Source organism: Somniosus microcephalus, chromosome 4 (genome assembly GCF_052327205.1).
Source record: "Somniosus microcephalus isolate GS21.2 chromosome 4, FLI_Smic_1.0, whole genome shotgun sequence".
Taxonomy (NCBI): Eukaryota; Metazoa; Chordata; class Chondrichthyes; order Squaliformes; family Somniosidae; genus Somniosus; species Somniosus microcephalus.
Genome location: NC_140990.1, coordinates 217894938 through 217911739, shown reverse-complemented (window position 1 = coordinate 217911739; position 16802 = coordinate 217894938). Strand labels below are relative to the sequence as shown.

At 50.0% G+C, this 16802-nt stretch overlaps 1 protein-coding gene across 2 annotated transcripts in view; it reads right to left on the bottom strand.

Moving 5' to 3' along the window:
* Positions 1 to 16802, bottom strand: part of dnah7 (dynein, axonemal, heavy chain 7) — an 816199-nt gene that overhangs the window by 101168 nt on the left and 698229 nt on the right. For both annotated transcript variants that reach the window (XM_085985836.1, XM_085985837.1), the window contains exon 60: positions 1088 to 1318. In XM_085985836.1, coding sequence (XP_085841962.1) covers positions 1088 to 1318 — 231 coding nt within the window. The remainder of the gene's footprint in view (positions 1 to 1087; positions 1319 to 16802) is intronic.

Genomic DNA, 16802 nt, shown 5'->3' with positions numbered 1-16802 from the left:
CAGTGCCTCCCTCGTCAGCAGATTTGATAATGATGTCAGAGTTGGACCTGGGAGAACGTAGTCCTGCAAGTTCAGAGGGAGATAGATTTGAGTGAGTGAGGTGGAGAAACTGAAACGGCCAATGTCCTGCCAGCAGCTCTCAATGAAAAGATCAACAGAGGGTAAGAGGCCTGATGGAGGGGGTCTAGGTGGAGCAGTAGTTGTGAAACAGGAGGAAAGGTCCAATGTGCGAGGGAAAGACTCCAGCCCAAGAAAAGTAGGCATGGCGGTGAAGGCGAAGGATGAAGAGCTCAGCATCAGTCGAGCTTGAAATTCATTGAGATGTGGGCGTAAGGGGATGAAGCTGAGGCCTTTGCTGAGGACTGATCGCTTGGGGTCAGATAGGGGAAGGTCAGAGGTGATAGTGAAAATATGACGAGGAGTGAAATTGGAAGGAGGGATAGGGTCAGGAGAAAGTGAAGGGGAAGAGAGATCAGGAGAGGCGTTGGCATCTAAGAGTCATTGAAGCTTGCAGACACTGCCACCTGAAAGGAAGAAAATAAGTTTTCTGTTTAAGTAGTTGATGAGACAAAGAATAAAATTGAAGTGAGACCAGGACAGCTGTGAGATAAAGTGGGTTGGTGCTGCTGAAGAGGAAGGTTGAGAACATGCATGTGGCCGTGCATGGTGGAGAGGGTGGATCTCATGAACTGGAAAGTGCAGTGGTTAGTGTAACACTGAATATCACAGCGATAGCTCAATCATGGGTGGATCTGAAATAGGTAGGTTGGAATTTAAGCTGGAATCCATGTGAGGCGGAGCCAAGTCCCTCGGAAAACATCGGCTGTGTCAGCTTCTCCACTTTCCTCACTCACTCAAATCTATCTCCTCAAGGGCAGGACCAGAATGAAACTATGCTGCTACTGTCATTTAAAAAAAAAACTGCCTTTTGAATCATTTCAATTAGTAAAATTTAGTAATTCTACCACATGGGAAATACCAGACAGAAAATCTTTGGCCTGGTACAAGACAATTTTGTGTTGTATAGATGTAAGCCCATTGTAAATTTAGAGTTTATAACCCATTGCTTATGACCATGAACACTAACCTTAATAGCTTTCTGTATGTTGATGCAGGACTCCCTAATTGTTCTTAGCAGGTTATTAAAACGACCCATCTCTTGTACCAGCACAGTGTTCATGCTCTGGTTGTACGTAGTTGGGTACTTCCTCATAGCAGCCTCAATATCAAAGTCTGCAGGCACCCTATTGAGGATATCAGTTGACACCTCAAAAACAATCTCATCAGTTGACTTTCCAGCTCCACCAATGGTTCGAGACTGTAAAAATAAACAAATCATGGAACATCAAATATTGCTTGTCTTGTGAATGATGATGGAATACATATATGGTGTAGATAACCCTGGAGAGCATTAAAAGGTTTTAACTCAATCAAAGGAATTGGATGAATCTTAAAACCATGAGAGCAAAGCTTGAGCAGTTTAGCCTTCTCTGAATTGCAGGGTGCATCCTTTAACTGACTCCCCAATATGTGGGTATATATAAAAGCTTAGCTCTGGCATACTTCCTGAGGGTGTAACTTCAGCATGACAAGTTTACATGGGTAGCATCCATTATGACTGTGGACATAAGAATTTATAATGGAAATATAGAATAAGGGCTGAACATATGACTTTAAAATGGGGACTGAATTATATCAACATTCACTGATCCAACAATTCCTCAGCCCTCTAAGCCTGCTTCACCTGAAAACTGAACTTGTCCTTAACTTCCCATGTGTAACTACACACGCATTTTATTCTAAAAATCTTGTTTAGTACACCCACTTCCTGTCCACAAAGCTTGTTTCCTGTTGTCATGATTTTTGATCATGCTTTTCTGTCAACATTTACCATTGTAAATTACTATGCCAAAATTTCTCACTATTACAATGTAGTTACAGGCACTGGTTGGCCTCTGAAGAGTGTATCCCAACTCTGCTGCCAACATTTATATAAAACAAAACTTATATTGATCAAACTGAATGTGGAAAATGACACAAGAAATTGTTAAAAAAAACTACTGTTCTTAGAAACTTTTCAGTATTTTTGTTATTTTCAGGAGCATTTTAGTTTTAGTGTAGATTATAACTATTCTCTGATGTTACCATGGCAGACTTACAATAAATTATTACTTGTAATACCTGTTATGTGTATAGGGGTACAATAGTGTAGTGGTTATGTTACTGGACTAGTAATCCAGAGCCCTAGACTAATGATATGGAGACATGAGTACAAATCCCACCACAGCAGCTGGAAAATTCAAATTCAATTGGTGAAATAAATCTGGAATCAAAAGCTAGTATCAGTAATGGTGACCATGAAACTACTGGATTGTCGTAAAAACCCATCTGGTTCACTAATGTCCTTTAGGGAAGGAAATCTGCAGTCCTGGCCTATATGGGACTCCAGACCCACAGCAATGTGGTTGACTCTTAACTACCCTCTGAAATGGCCTAGCAAGCCACTTATTCAAGAAGGCAGCTCACCACCACCTTCTTGAGGACATTTAGGGATGAGCAATAAATGATGGCCTTGCCGGCGACATCCACATCACATGAATTAATTAAAAAAACACCTGAACCTTATCAATTACAGCATTATCTCAGTTACAATGCTCTCTTGGCTCTGACCTTCCAAAAGTTTGGGTTATTGTAGGTCACACGGTATAATGCAGAAAATGCTTCCTGAGGACTGTGTTATAATCAAAGTAATCTGTCCTTGTATTCCACCAAACCATTATGCTATTCTTAGGGTTAACACAAATGACGCCAAAATGACCTGTATTTTTATCTACTGAGTATTGCACGCTACTTTCCTACACTATTTTAAAGACAGAATATGGTTTATGTTTTTAATTGGAAGCGAACACTAATGTCTAATGTGCTGCCTCAGAAGTAAGAGGTTCAATTGTGATTCCCTAAAAAGCAACATTAATCTGTTTTAGCCAGTACCTCCCCCATATATCTACTCTGTTTTATAGTATTTAATAATGTAGGATTGATGAGGACAACTTTGTTCCATTTTTCCTCTGGTTCTTTTGCCATGCCAAGTGCCACAACAGACAGGTTCCATGTATCGGATGAACCATGATTGATAACCTCGCTAAATGTCTGCTGTAATCACTGGATGTTTATTGAGTGATAACTATTTCACCAGAAAATAACAGTCAGTGCCTATATTTATTATTTGTTAGCCAGCCAAAATTTCTGAGGAAGTGTGATTGGGGGTTACAATAAATTACATCCACTTATGTGAAAACAGATAAAAGCACATATGTGCATGATTTACATCTATCTAAAAGATACATATATGTAAACAACTGCTGCAAATACAATTGTATATGTGAGATGCACATTTCTGAAATAGGTGCATTAGTTCATCTGAAGGAAATTATACATTGTGGCAGAGCCACCAAAGGACTCAGATCGTTTGTATATAATTCCTTTAACAACATGTTAGCTACAGCCTGAGTCTGTATCTTTATTTGTGCTGTTTAACTGTACAGAGCGTGGTTACTTTAACAGCACGGCTAAAATGTGATGACGTCACGCCGTTCATCACGTGATTCCCCACTGGCGGGAAAACGTGATGACGTCATGACGTCAGCCACGGGACTGCAGAGTCAGACCTACATTCGATGTTGTCCTGCAGTTTCTTGTTAAAACCTGTTTGTTTCATTAAAGTACGTTTTGTTTGATCGCCTGAGTAGAACTCAGTCTTTTAGTTAGGAACCCACGTTCCTACATTGGTGACCCCGACTTTCGTGAACGGTTTTCGCAGAAGATCTTCAGCATGGAAACGAACACCGTGACTCTGAAACTGCCACAGTTCTGGGAGCAACAACCAACCGCGTGGTTTATCCAGGCTGAAGCCCAGTTCGCCATCAGGAACATCGTCGCGGATCAGACCCGTTATTACTACGTGGTCTCCGCCCTCGATAGCGCCACTGCCTCGCAGTTCGTCAGCCTGCTTGGTAGTCCTCCTACTGACCGCAAGTATGATACGTTAAAGGCGCGGTTGCTACAAGTCTTCGGGCTCTCGAAGTCAGAACGCGCTCACCGGCTCCTCGCTATGCCCGGCCTCGGGGACTCCAAACCGTCCGAGCTCATGAGCCAAATGCTCACGCTCTTAGGTGCTGAACCAGAATGCTTCCTCTTCCGGGAGCTATTCCTTTGCCAGCTGCCGGAGCAGGTGCAGGCTGCCCTAGCCAGGTCCGAGGTCACAGACTGCGCCGAGCTTGCTGCTGAAGCAGATAAGATTTTCACAGTAACCCAGCAGTGCTGCGCGGCCACGAGGCGCCCGTCCCCCCCCACGCGGCTCCAGCTCCTCTTGCAGCAGGCTGGTGCTCCTACCACGCCCGTTTTGGCGCGAAAGCATGACACTGCCGCTCTCCCTGCAGTTTTTCGCCCAAAAACAAAACAAAGCTCCTGCAGCGTTCCTGGCGAAGGAGGACCGGGTCTACCGGGCGCTCCGCGGCTGCGATGGCCATCGGATCTTTGGGGAAACTTCTTTACATCACAGATTCCCTATCGGGTCGACGTTTCCTTTGTGACACCAGGGCGCAGTGTAGCATCCTACCTGCATCGAATCTCGATATGTAAGCTGGGGACCACAGTTTTTCCCTCGTGGCGGCTAATGGCGCAGCATTTCGGCGGTCAGTGCTTCCATTGGGAATTCGTCACGGCCACAGTCTCGCAGGCCATCCTAGGGGCAGATTTTCTGTGTGCCAACGGCCTCCTTGTCAATGTCCGGCACCGTCGGTTGATTAACACAGCCACCTTCCACTCGATTCTGTGCCACCACGGTACCACCATGGCGCGCTCTATCGCCTGCGTGTTCCCATCTCCGGATGACTTCACTCGGCTCCTTGGAGAGTTCCCGGAGCTGACCAGGCCCACTTTCTCCTCCTCGGCCACGAAGCATGGTGTTGAACATCATATCACCACTACTGGCTCCCCGGTTTATGCACGGGCTAGAAGGCTTGAACCCGGCAAGCTCGTGGCTGCGAAAGCAGAGTTCGACACGATGGAGCGGCTGGGGATTATTCGCTGGTCGAATAGTCCCTGGTCTTCGCCTCTCCACATTGCTCCGAAACCGGGCGGCGGCTGGTGGCCATGCGGTGACTACCGATGCCTGATCGACGCCACTACTCCTGATCGGTACCCGATCCCGCATATTCAGGATTTCTCGGCCCATTTGGCGGGAAATTCTATCTTTTCTAAAGTCGACCTCGTCCGGGGGTATCACCAGGTTCCCGTGCACCTGCAAGACGTCCCGAAAACCGCAGTCATCACCCCTTTTGGCCTTTTTGAGTTCCTGCGGATGCCGTTTGGCTTGAAGAACACGGCACAGGCTTTCCAGCGCTTAATGGACTCCATGCTCCGAGACCTAAACTTCATCTTCGTCTACCTCGACGACATTCTCATCGCCAGCAAGGAAGAGCACATCTGCCATTTGCGTACCCTCCTTACACGCCTCAGTCAGCACGGTTTGATCATCAACCCAGCCAAGTGCCAGTTCGGCCTGCAGCGGATCGATTTCTTGGGACACCGCATAACATCAGACGGCGCCATCCCCTTACTGACGAAGGTGGAAGCTGTTACCTCTTTCCCGCACCCGCCAACCGTCAAGGCCCTGCAAGAGTTCCTGGGGATGGTCAATTTCTATCACCGATTCATCACTAAGGCAGCTCAGCTTATGCAGCCTTTGTACGGGGCCCTCAAGGGCAAGTCCGGTAAGGATCCAATCAGCTGGACGGCCGAGATGGACCAGGCGTTCGTCAACACCAAGAGCGCTTTGGCCAACGCAACCATGCTGGCGCACCTGCTTCCAGGTGCCACCATCACCCTTACCACAGACGCGTCAGACTACGCCATCGGCGCAGTGCAGGAGCAGTGGGTGAACGGCACGTGGCAACCGCTGGCGTTTTTCAGCTGTCAACTACGGAGAAATGAAAGAAAATACAGCACCTTCGATCGGGAGTTGTTGGCCCTTTTTCTAGCCATTCGCCATTTTCGGTTCTTATTAGAAGGACGTCCCTTCACGGCTTTTGTCGACCACAAGCCTCTAACATTCGCCATGGCCAAGACCGCCGAACCGTGGTCAGCTCGTCAACAACGTCACCTGACGTTTATTTCTGAATTTACCACGGACATTCAACATGTGTCTGGTAAAGACAACCTGGTAGCGGATTGCCTCTCCCGCGCGACGGTCCATGCGGTTCACCTTGGGATTGACTACGCCCTCATGGCTGCGGATCAGGCCTCGGACCCAGGGGTCCAATCATACAGAACCGTCCCCTCTAGTTTCCAAGCGACCGACATCAGTTTCCAGGCCACAGGCACCACGCTTCTTTGCGACGTCTCCATGGGCGTTCCCCGACCTATCGTCCCAGTCGCATGGCACTGGAAGGTATTTGACGCCATACACAGGTTGTCGCACCCTGGTATGAAGGCTTCGTAATGGCTGATGTCGGCGAAGTTCGTCTGGAAGGGTATGCACCTCGATGTCCGTGACTGGGCCAACACCTGCGTGGTCTGCCAGAAGGCCAAGGTCCAACGTCATGTAAAAGCTCCGGTGGCTACGTTCGCTGTTCCGGAGCATCGTTTCGGCCACGTGCATGTGGACCTTGTGGGGCCACTTCCGCCTTCCCATGGTTATACGCATCTCCTCGCCATGGTGGACCGCACCACTAGGTGGCCAGAGGCAATTCCTTTGGTTTCCACCACTTCGGCAGACATCGCGAGAGCTTTCATCTCCTGTTGGGTTGCTCGTTTCGGGGTACCGGCGGACATCTCCTCCGATCGTGGGCCACAATTTTCCTCGGAGCTCTGGAACGCTGTAGCTCAGGGGCTCGGCACCAAACTTCATTGCACCACCGCCTATCATCCACAGGCGAATGGCCTGTGCGAGCGATTCCACAGGTCGCTTAAAGCCGCCTTACAGGCCAGTCTTCAAGGTGCGGGATGGGTGGACAGACTTCCATGGGTCCTTTTGGGTCTTCGTACGGCGCCCAAAGAAGACCTGCAATCGTCCTCGGCAGAACTCGTTTATGGCCAGCCGCTCCGAGTACCAGGGGATTTCCTCCCTTCTCCCACAGAGCCGTGGTCCACCTCCCAGCTACTTGTCAGCCACCAGGAAGCGGCCAGATGCTTCGCTCCGGTGCCTACATCAAATCACGGCCTACAGAGCTCCCACGTGCCAGCGGAGCTGAAGAACGCCGAGTATGTATTTATCCGCCATGACGCTCACCGGGATCCGCTAAAGCCCCCTTACACTGGTCCTTTCCGCATCATCGAATCAGGAGACAAATCCTTTTCGGTCGACATCGGAGGAAAGCCGGATCACATTTCAGTGGACCGGTTGAAGCCTGCTCACTTGGACCTGGACCACCCAGTCGTCATCGCTCAGCCGCCGAAACGTGGCTGACCGCCCGCAGCCGCCGTGCCAGATCAACCACAGCCGCCCGCCAGCTCGACCACACTCGCCGCGCCAGCTCAACCACAACCGCCCGCCAGCTCGACCACCGTCCATCAGCTTCCTCTGCAGGGTTACCGAAGTCGCTCGGACAGACTTGTCAGGCCTCCTCGACGCCTCACTTTTGCTGTTAAAGACAATTCTGGGGGGGCGCATGTGGCGGAGCCAGCAAAGGACTCAGATCGTTTGTATATAATTCCTTTAACAACATGTTAGCTACAGCCTGAGTCTGTATCTTTATTTATGCTGTTTAACTGTACAGAGCGTGGTTACTTTAACAGCGCGGCTAAAACGTGATGATGTCACGCCGTTCATCACATGATTCCCCACTGACGGGAAAACGTGATGGCGTCATGATGTCAGCCACGGGACTGCAGGGGCAGTCCTCGTGGAGCCTCCAAAGAGAGCAGACCTACATTTGATGTTATCCTGCAGTTTCTTGTTAAAACCTGTTTGTTTCATTAAAGTTCGTTTTGTTTGATCGCCTGAGTAGAACTCAGTCTTTTAGTTAGGAACCCACGTTCCTACAACCAACATCAATGTTACTGGTATGTGAGAGATTAAAATATATTTTAATATATTCCTGCAGGAGTTTACAGTGTGGCATCCTTGCTAATGATTTCCCTTGCTATTTTTGCCACTCTCTCATATGTATAACCATCTGAAATGTTGCATTGTCAGTTAAATCGCACTTCTATAACAAGCGTAACAATATAGGCATATGCACAGCGCAAATACAGCTCCATAGCTACGGCAGAAACATTGTGGAACAATTCCGAACTGTTAGCAATAAAGATGCAACAATTATTAGGCCAATCAATCACTATTCAGTTGTAGCAATTGATTCATTGTTTCATCTGTATGCAGAACTAACCACCACAAAGCACTTTCATTCACTGTCAAAAAGATGACAATTACAAACGGTGTTGCAGCCTGATTCAGCAATCTGTTTCTCTAATCATATTTTTGCTGAAGGAATAATAAAACATCTAACCTACATTAATAAAATAAGTCTCAATTTGATGCCCATTATTTCTTGTTTCTTTATTGATAGATTATAAAATATTAAACTTTCACATTACACTTGTGTTACTACCATTTTCTTTTGTAGGTGCAGAATTTTGTAAATAACTCATTTTTCTAACCCAATTTAAAAAAACATTGTTTCAATTTTGTTGTAGAAAATATATAACAAATACCTTTATAATCATAATAACTTTGAAAAATACTTCTGACGTTCATAAAATTCATCCACATCTTTTAAAACAGTAATCAATTGAAAAGGAGATTCCAGTTTCACAACAAAATAACAGCTTTTATAATGTTTGCAGATCACAACAATTATGAAACACAGTGGCATTTTGGAAGAAGAATATTCACATGCAATGAAAATTAAACTGCAAAACAAAAATTAAAAAGGTTTCACTACCCAACATGGTAATTGCCAAACTGACCCAAGCTTCTATTACTCCTTAAAAGTGTTAGCCATGGCTCAGTGGAAACACTCTTACCTCTGAGTCAGAAGGTTGTGGGTTCATAGTCCCACTCCAGGTACTTGAGCACAAAATCTAAGCTGACACTCCAGTGCAGTACTGAGGGAGTGCTTCACTGTCAGAGGCGCTGTTTTTCAGATGAGATGTTAAACTGAAGCCCTGTCTGCCCTCTCAGGTGGATGTAAAAGATCCCAGGAAACTACATAGAAATTACAACATGGAAACAGATTGTTTGGCCCAATCAGTCAATATTAGTGTTTATCCTCCACACAAGCAGTAGCCCTAATCCCATGAACCCATGGCATTCCCATTTCCTTTTATCCCCTTTCCTTTAACCACCTATTTAATCTACTCTTAAGTGTTTACATGGCCACTGCTCTGGGGGGTGCATTCCTCAGCCTTGCAACCCTCTATGTAAAAAAAATCTACTGGTCTCTGTTCTATGTTTAATCTTATGTCTATATCCCCTTGTTCAAGACCCCTCAACCACTGGAAAGTATGGTCTAGAAATTCAGTATAGCCACTTTTGGGGCGGTAAAGTCGGGCGGCCGCGAAAGTTTGCGCCCGGCGCAAAGTCGAGGCCACTTCACCGATATTCAGTAGCATCGCCCTAAGAGGTTGCTGCAGCGCTAAAACTGGCGATGCACGACTATCTTTAGGCGCTAAGCCGGCGGTGCTGAGCGATACCGCCGAGGCCGGGCGCAGCGCAGGTGCGGTCATTTCTTGATTGACGGCAGACCCGCTGGCGCCAGCCATCTCTTAAAGGGGGAAGGGTCGAGTTGTTTGGCTGCCACGCCCTGGACACTGCAGCCCTCCAGCTAGGCCTGAGCACTGCTGCTGCACCTATTTAGCGACCAGGACGATGCAGAAGGCCCGGGAAAGAGCGCAGCGCTTTACTGAAGCTGACCTGAGGCTGCTGGTTCGCACTGTGGAGCGAAGATGCCATATTTTGTTTCCAGACAGTGGCAAGAAGCCGGTGACCAGCGTCTTCCGCAAAGCCTGGAGGGATGTCTCCAACAGGGTGACATCCAAGAGTGTGGTTGGCAGGACTCCTGTACAATGCAGGAAGAAGTTTAATGACCTCACTAGGATTGTCAGGGTGAGTACCCTTTCCAGTGTCCTCCTCATCCTTGCATGTGCACCTCACATTATGGGCAAAGGGACCTGAAAGGCCTAATGGCCAGCCCTCATCCAGCAGCTATGGGACTGGCATGACCATCAATTGCACATTCTGCACTTTACACACTGTCCAAGCTATTCCACCATGGGAGGCTGTGCAGACAAGATCAGGGCTACACACCGTACTTAGAGGCCATCCTTTCTCTTGCAGGCCAAGCTGGCTAACAACAAGCGTAGCCAGCTTGCGACCGGGGGAGGCGGGCCTCAGCACCAGGAGCTCACCGACCTAGACCAGCGCATCATGGGAGTCCGTGTCATTGGCCCCGTTGCCACTGGAGATGCCGACCCTGTTCTGGGCACCAATGGTAAGGACATGACCTTTTGGACCTCTCTCGTTCCACTTGCGCATCAGATCAACATCCTTTGCCACTGTCCGACCAATGCGGTGAATGGCACCACTCATGCCTCCCTTGCTGACGCCCTGTCCTCACTCTAAAGCTACTGTTGTGCCTTCCTGCTTTCAGATGGTGAGGCACCAGGTGAGGAGGAGGTCCCTGAAGCTGCCAGTGTCAGCCCCTCGGAAGAGGAGGAGGAGGAGGAGGAAGAGGAAGGCGGCCCATCAGTGGCACCCTCAGCCGCGCCAACCCATGGCGATGTAGGGGACACGTCTTCCCTGGAGGGGAGCCTGGGGGAAGGGTCGGAGGGGAGTCCAGTTCCTGGGCCCAGCAGCCTGCAGCAACGCGGGAGGGGTGGGGAAGCTCGGCGGCCTTCTCCCCAGAGGGTGAGTGCGGCCTCCAGTCCGGCGACGGTCAGCGCAGAGGAGGTGCGCCTCCTCGAGGAAATGGCCGTCGACTCGGAGCGCAGGCACACGGAGCTCATGGGGGTAGTGGCACGGATGCCTGACGCCATAGAGTCATTGGCTAAGAGTGTCAAGGAATTCAGGGCATCACAGGCCAGAAGTCTGGAGGAATTCGGTGCAGCTCAGGCCAGGAGTCTGGAGGAAGTCAGTGCAGCTCAGGCCAGGAGTCTGCAGCAATTCGGTGCAGCTCAGGCCAGGAGTCTGGAGGAAGTCGGTGCAGCTCAGGCCAGGAGTCTGGAGGAAGTCGGTGCAGCTCAGGCCAGGAGTCTGGAGGAAGTCGGTGCAGCTCAGGCCAGGAGTCTGCAGCAATTCGGTGCAGCTCAGGACAGGAGTCTGGAGGAAGTCGGTGCAGCTCAGGCCAGGAGTCTGCAGGAAGTCGGGGCAGCTCAGGCCAGGAGTCTGCAGGAAGTCAGGGCAGCTCAGGCAGCTAGTAGCCAAATGATCAGTGGTGCCGTCCAGTCACTGGCTGGTCTGATGCGGTCACAGACCAGGGCAACACGGGCACTAACTGCTGCCACACTCGCTGCGTCAGCCAGGCATCGCCAGGGCACCCGCCGCGCTGCAGCAGCACAGCGGTCTGTCCTTCAGCAGATTGCTGCGCATGCTGCAGTGCTGGCCCGGGCGAGTGCCAGTGTCTCAGGCGACCAGCGAGCGCCTGCCATCAGCCAGCTTGCTCCCATTCCTGCAGCCGCCACTGCCACTCCCCCAGTGGAGCTGCCACGAGCTGCTGGACAGACTGATGCTGCCCAGCCACAGCTGCAGCAGTCACCAGCCGGCCCCTCGAGGGCCAGAGCTCGTCTAGGCCGACCCCCAAGGGCATCTGCCGTCACGCCATGTGCCCCTCAGGAGCCTTCCCCCAGCCTTGCTGCAGCCACTGGGCTCACTTTGAGGAGGAGCAGCAGGGCGGGCAGGGGCCACACAAAGATGCCCAAGGCATCGCCCTCGCGGGCCAAAAAGTAGAATGTGTGGCCAGTTGTGTTTGTTTTTTGAGGCCGAGAATTTGATGTTTGTTTTTTGAAGGCCGAGGATGTGATGCTTGTTTTTTACGAAGGCCGAGGATGACGGCCATTTTTGTTGCACTGTTTTGTTAATCCTCTCCAGGTTGTGGGAGCGAGTAATGTGTCTGACTGTTTTTTGGGGGTTTCTTCTGTTTTTGTTTTTCATGCGGGAAGGGCACTGAGTTTGTGGAATAAACCATTTTCTTTATTCAGATTGTCCATGTTTGAACTTTGAAGTTTTTGTTGCCTTAACCGGCTGAGGGCTTGCGGAGCGGCTGCATTCATGTTCTTTCATTGGCACAAGCCATTCCCTGACAGGGGGCCTAGAACCTACGTTCAATAAGCCGCCGACGGGTGGCCCTTGCACCTTGTGCCTCCCTCCTGTGCTGGTCCTCCTCCTCCTCCTCCTCCTGCTCCTCCTGCTCCTCCTCCTGAGGTGGTGCTCCAACCTGAGGTGGCAGTGCCTGAGTCCTGCGGATAGCCAGGTTGTGCAGCAGGCAGCAAACGACCACGAAATGGGAGACTCGCTCCGGCGAATACTGCAGGGCTCCGCCAGAACGATCCAGGCAGCGGAACCGTTGCTTCAGGACGCCAATTGTTTGTTCGATGATGTTCCTGGTCGCTTGATGGCTCTCGTTGTATCGCTCTTCAGCAGGGGTCCTGGGCGCGCGGAGCGGGGTCATGAGCCAGGTACACAAAGGATAGCCTTTGTCCCCGATAAGCCATCCTCTTGGGTGAGGCTGTGCCTGGAACATGTCAGCCACAGTTGTCTGTCGCAGGATAAAGGCATCGTGGCTGCTGCCTGGAAAGCAGGCATTGACAGCTAGGATGCGCTGCCTGTGGTCACACACCAGCTGTACGCTGAGGGAATGGTAGCCCTTCCGGTTGCAGTAATCCTCGGCATTCTCCAGAGGTGCCCGCAAAGCCACATGCGTGCAGTCAATGGCGCCCTGCACCATGGGGAAGGCCGCTATTCTTGCAAATCCCATTGCACGCTGCTGCTGCTTCTCCAGGGTCATGGGGAAGGAGATGAATTGACATCTCCTTCTGAAAAGGGCATTGGTCACCTGGCGGATGCAGCAATGCACGGCGAACTGGGAGATGTTAGCAATGTCCCCAGCAGCGGATTGGAAGGAGCCGGTGGCATAGAAGTTCAGAGCCACCGTCACCTTCACTGCCACCGACAGAGACGTCCTGCACCTCAGCTGTGGCTGCAGATCTCTCTGAAGCAGCTGGCAGATCTCTATGACCACCTCCCTTCTGAATCGCAGCCTCCTAACACACTGCTTGTCAGACATGTTGACATAGGAGAACTGTTGGCGGTATACCCTGAGTGGGTAAGGCCTCCCTTGCCGACGCCTGTTGCCCCCTCTGCGTCTAGCCAGGGCTGCCACTCTCTCACGGCGTCTGTGAGCCCTTTGGACGTAATGCTGAAAGCCAGCATTGACAGCCCCCATAATATGCTGGCAAACAATGAGATATCAATGAAGGCAAAGAGAATTGCAAAGCTGTGGCCTGAAGCCAGAAATACCTGTCCTAGTGTTGGGCCAAAGCAGTAAGCTCTCTACCTTGGTCTCTCTCCAAAAATCCATCTCACAAGAGTGAGTGCTGCAAAATGGCTGCCCTTTATAGTGCAGGGGAAGTGCCCTTTAATTTGCGCTCCCCGCGGCCCGCATCAGCTGTGCACCGTTCCACTCCACAGTCGTTAGGGCCGCCAGGCGCACAATGGGGCGGCGCGACTGAAGTTCCGGTTTGGAGCGCACAAAGGGCGTTGCACGAGGAAATGACGTCATGATCTGCGCGCGCAGCTGAGCGCGCGCAAAGACTTTGCGCCGGCGCTAAATGTCTACTGAAGTTGGGGCGAGGCGCAGATCGCGCTGCGCCCGGGCGCTAAGCGCCTAGCGCTCGAGATCTACTCCTCCTAAGGCGCTAACGGCTGGCGCAGCCAACTGAATTTCTAGGCCTTTGTTTCTATTTGCCTGTGCCATCCCTTCATTATTTTAAACAATAATGTTTATATAATTATTTCTCCCTTTTCCAACTGAAACCTTATTCCAATATTCTACTGTATTTCATATCTATAGGCTGGGACTTGCACTATTTATTAAGCAACAAAAATACTTCATTTTATTCTATGGGGGCTAAATTGGGCCCGTCTTTTAGGTACTATGCAGCCACCTAAGACTCGAAAATGGGATCCGAGATGGGCGCACACACTTCCGACGGGAAGTGCGCAAGACACCATTTGGTAAAGGGGTTTGTGCACACGTACCTAACAATCGGCGGTAGCATGCAGAGCAGCGAGATGATGATGCAAATGTGTGTGCAACGCTGATTTGAAGCCAGTGCTGCTATTTCCAACATCCCACTCCAGCCAATGCCCTGTTTAACCTCTCACAGCTGAACACGACTTTAAACGGAATGAAGGACACCCCACCAGTGCTATTTAAAGGGATCATAAAGTACTTACAGGTAAGCGATCCTACAATCAACAGATCAGAACAAAGCTCTGCAGTCCTGCCACATCCAGTTGTGAATGGTGGTGGACCATTAAACAACTAACGGGAGGAGGAGGCTCCAAGAATATCCCCATCCTCAATGATGGTGGACCCTAGCACGTGAGTGCAAAAGACAAGGCTGAAGCGTTTGCAATCAACTTCAGCCAGAAGTGCCGACTGGATGATCCATATCGGCCTACTCCCGAGGTCCCCACCATCACAAAAGCCATTCTTCAGCCAAATTGATTCACTCCATGTGATATCAAGAAACGGCTGAGCGCACTGGATACAGCAAAGGCTATGGGCCCTGACAACATCCCGGCTATCGTGCTGAAGACTTGTGCTCCAGAACTAGCCGTGCCTCTAGCCAAGCTGTTCCAGTACAGCTATGACACTGGCATCTATCCGACAATGTGGAAAACTGCCCAGGTATGTCCTGTCCACAAAAAGCTGGACAAATCCAACCCAGCCAATTACCACCCCATCAGTCTACTCTCAATCATCAGCAAAGTGATGGAAGGTGTCATCGACAGTGCTATCAAGCTGCAATTAATCACTAATAACCTGCTCACTGATGCCCAGTTTGGGTTCCGCCAAGACCACTCGGCTCCCGACCTCATTACAGCCTTGGTCCAAACATCAACAAAGGAGCTGAATTCCAGAAGTGAGGTGAGAGTGACTGCCTTTGACATCAAGGCAGCATTTGACTGAGTCTGGCATCAAGGAGCCCTAGTAAAACTGAAGTCAATGGGAATCAGGGAGAATATGGTCCACTGGCTGGAGTCATACCTAGCACAAAGAAAGATGGTTGTGGTGGTTGAAGGTCAATCATCACAGCCCCAGGACATCGCTGCTGGAGTTCCTCAGGGCAGTGTCCTAGGCCAGGCCCAACCATTTCCAACTGCTTCATCAATGACCTTCCCTCCAACATAAGATCAGGAATGGGGATGTTCGCTGATGACTGCACAGTATTCAGCGCCATTCGCAACTCCACAGATAATGAAGCAGTCCATGCTCTGGATGACGTTTAGGCTTGGGCTGCTAAGTGGCAGGTAACATTTGCACCACAGAAGTGCCAGGCAATGACTATCTCCAACAAGCGAGAGTCTAACCACCTGCCCATGACATTCAATGGCATTACCATCACAGAATCCTCCACTATCAACATCCTGGGGGTCACCATTAACCAGAAACTTAACTGGACTAGCCACATAAATACTGTGGCAACAAGAGCAGGTCAGAAGGTAGGTATTCTGTGGCGAGTGTCTCACCTCCTGACTCCCCAAAACCTTTCCACCATCTACAAGGCACAAGTCAGGAGCGTGATGGAATACTCTCCACTTGCCTGGATGAGTGCAGCTCCAACAACACTCAAGAAGCTTGACACCATCCAGGACAAAACAGCCCGCTTGATTGGCACCCCATCCACCACCTTAAACATTCACTCCCTCCACCACCGGTGTACCGTGACTGCAGTGTGTACCATCTACAAGATGCACTGCAGCAACTCGCCAAGGCTTCTTCGGCAGCACCTCCCAAACCCGCGATCTCTTCCACCTAGAAGGACAAGGGCAGCAGGCACATGGGAACACCATCACCTCCAAGTTCCCCTCCAAGTCACACACCATCCTGATTTAGAAGTATATCGCCGATCCTTCATCGTCGTTGAGTCAAAATCCTGGAACTCCCTACGTAACAGCACTGTGGGAGTACCATCACCACACAGACTGTAGCGGTTCAAGAAGGCGGCTCACCACCACCTTCTCAAGGGCAATTAGGGATGGGCAATAAATGCTGGCCTTGCCAGCGACGCCCACATCCCATAGACAAATAAAAAAAAAAAGTTGCTGGATTATTTCTTCTGGCTGGTGCAATTATATACGTGTTTTTGGAGGTATCCTATACTTGGCTAATGTTTGAATACTCAACAGCAGTGGTATGGGTGGCCTTGCAGTACATTTTTTGTTATATAAATTATTCTGCTGAAAGAAGTTGCTTCCAGACATGGGTGGCCTGGTAAGGCTTCCTCTGGGAATTGAACATGACTGGGAGAAGGAAGAGCGGCTACACAGAGCAGGACAAGCTAATTCTTTCATGCTGCCTCCTGTTATGCACCACCTTCTCCTGCAAGAAAGAGGGAAGTGTGTCAGTGAGTGCCCTGCAATATGTTTGGGTGATGTGGTTGTCATGGTTGAATAGCTACCAGTGTGTGCGAGTTGTGTGTGTAAGGTTTGCAACAGTGCTAAGTGTGTGAGGGTGAGGTAAACCATATGAATTGAAGGGTTGAGTACTGATTGATAGAGAGTGTTGGTAGGTGGG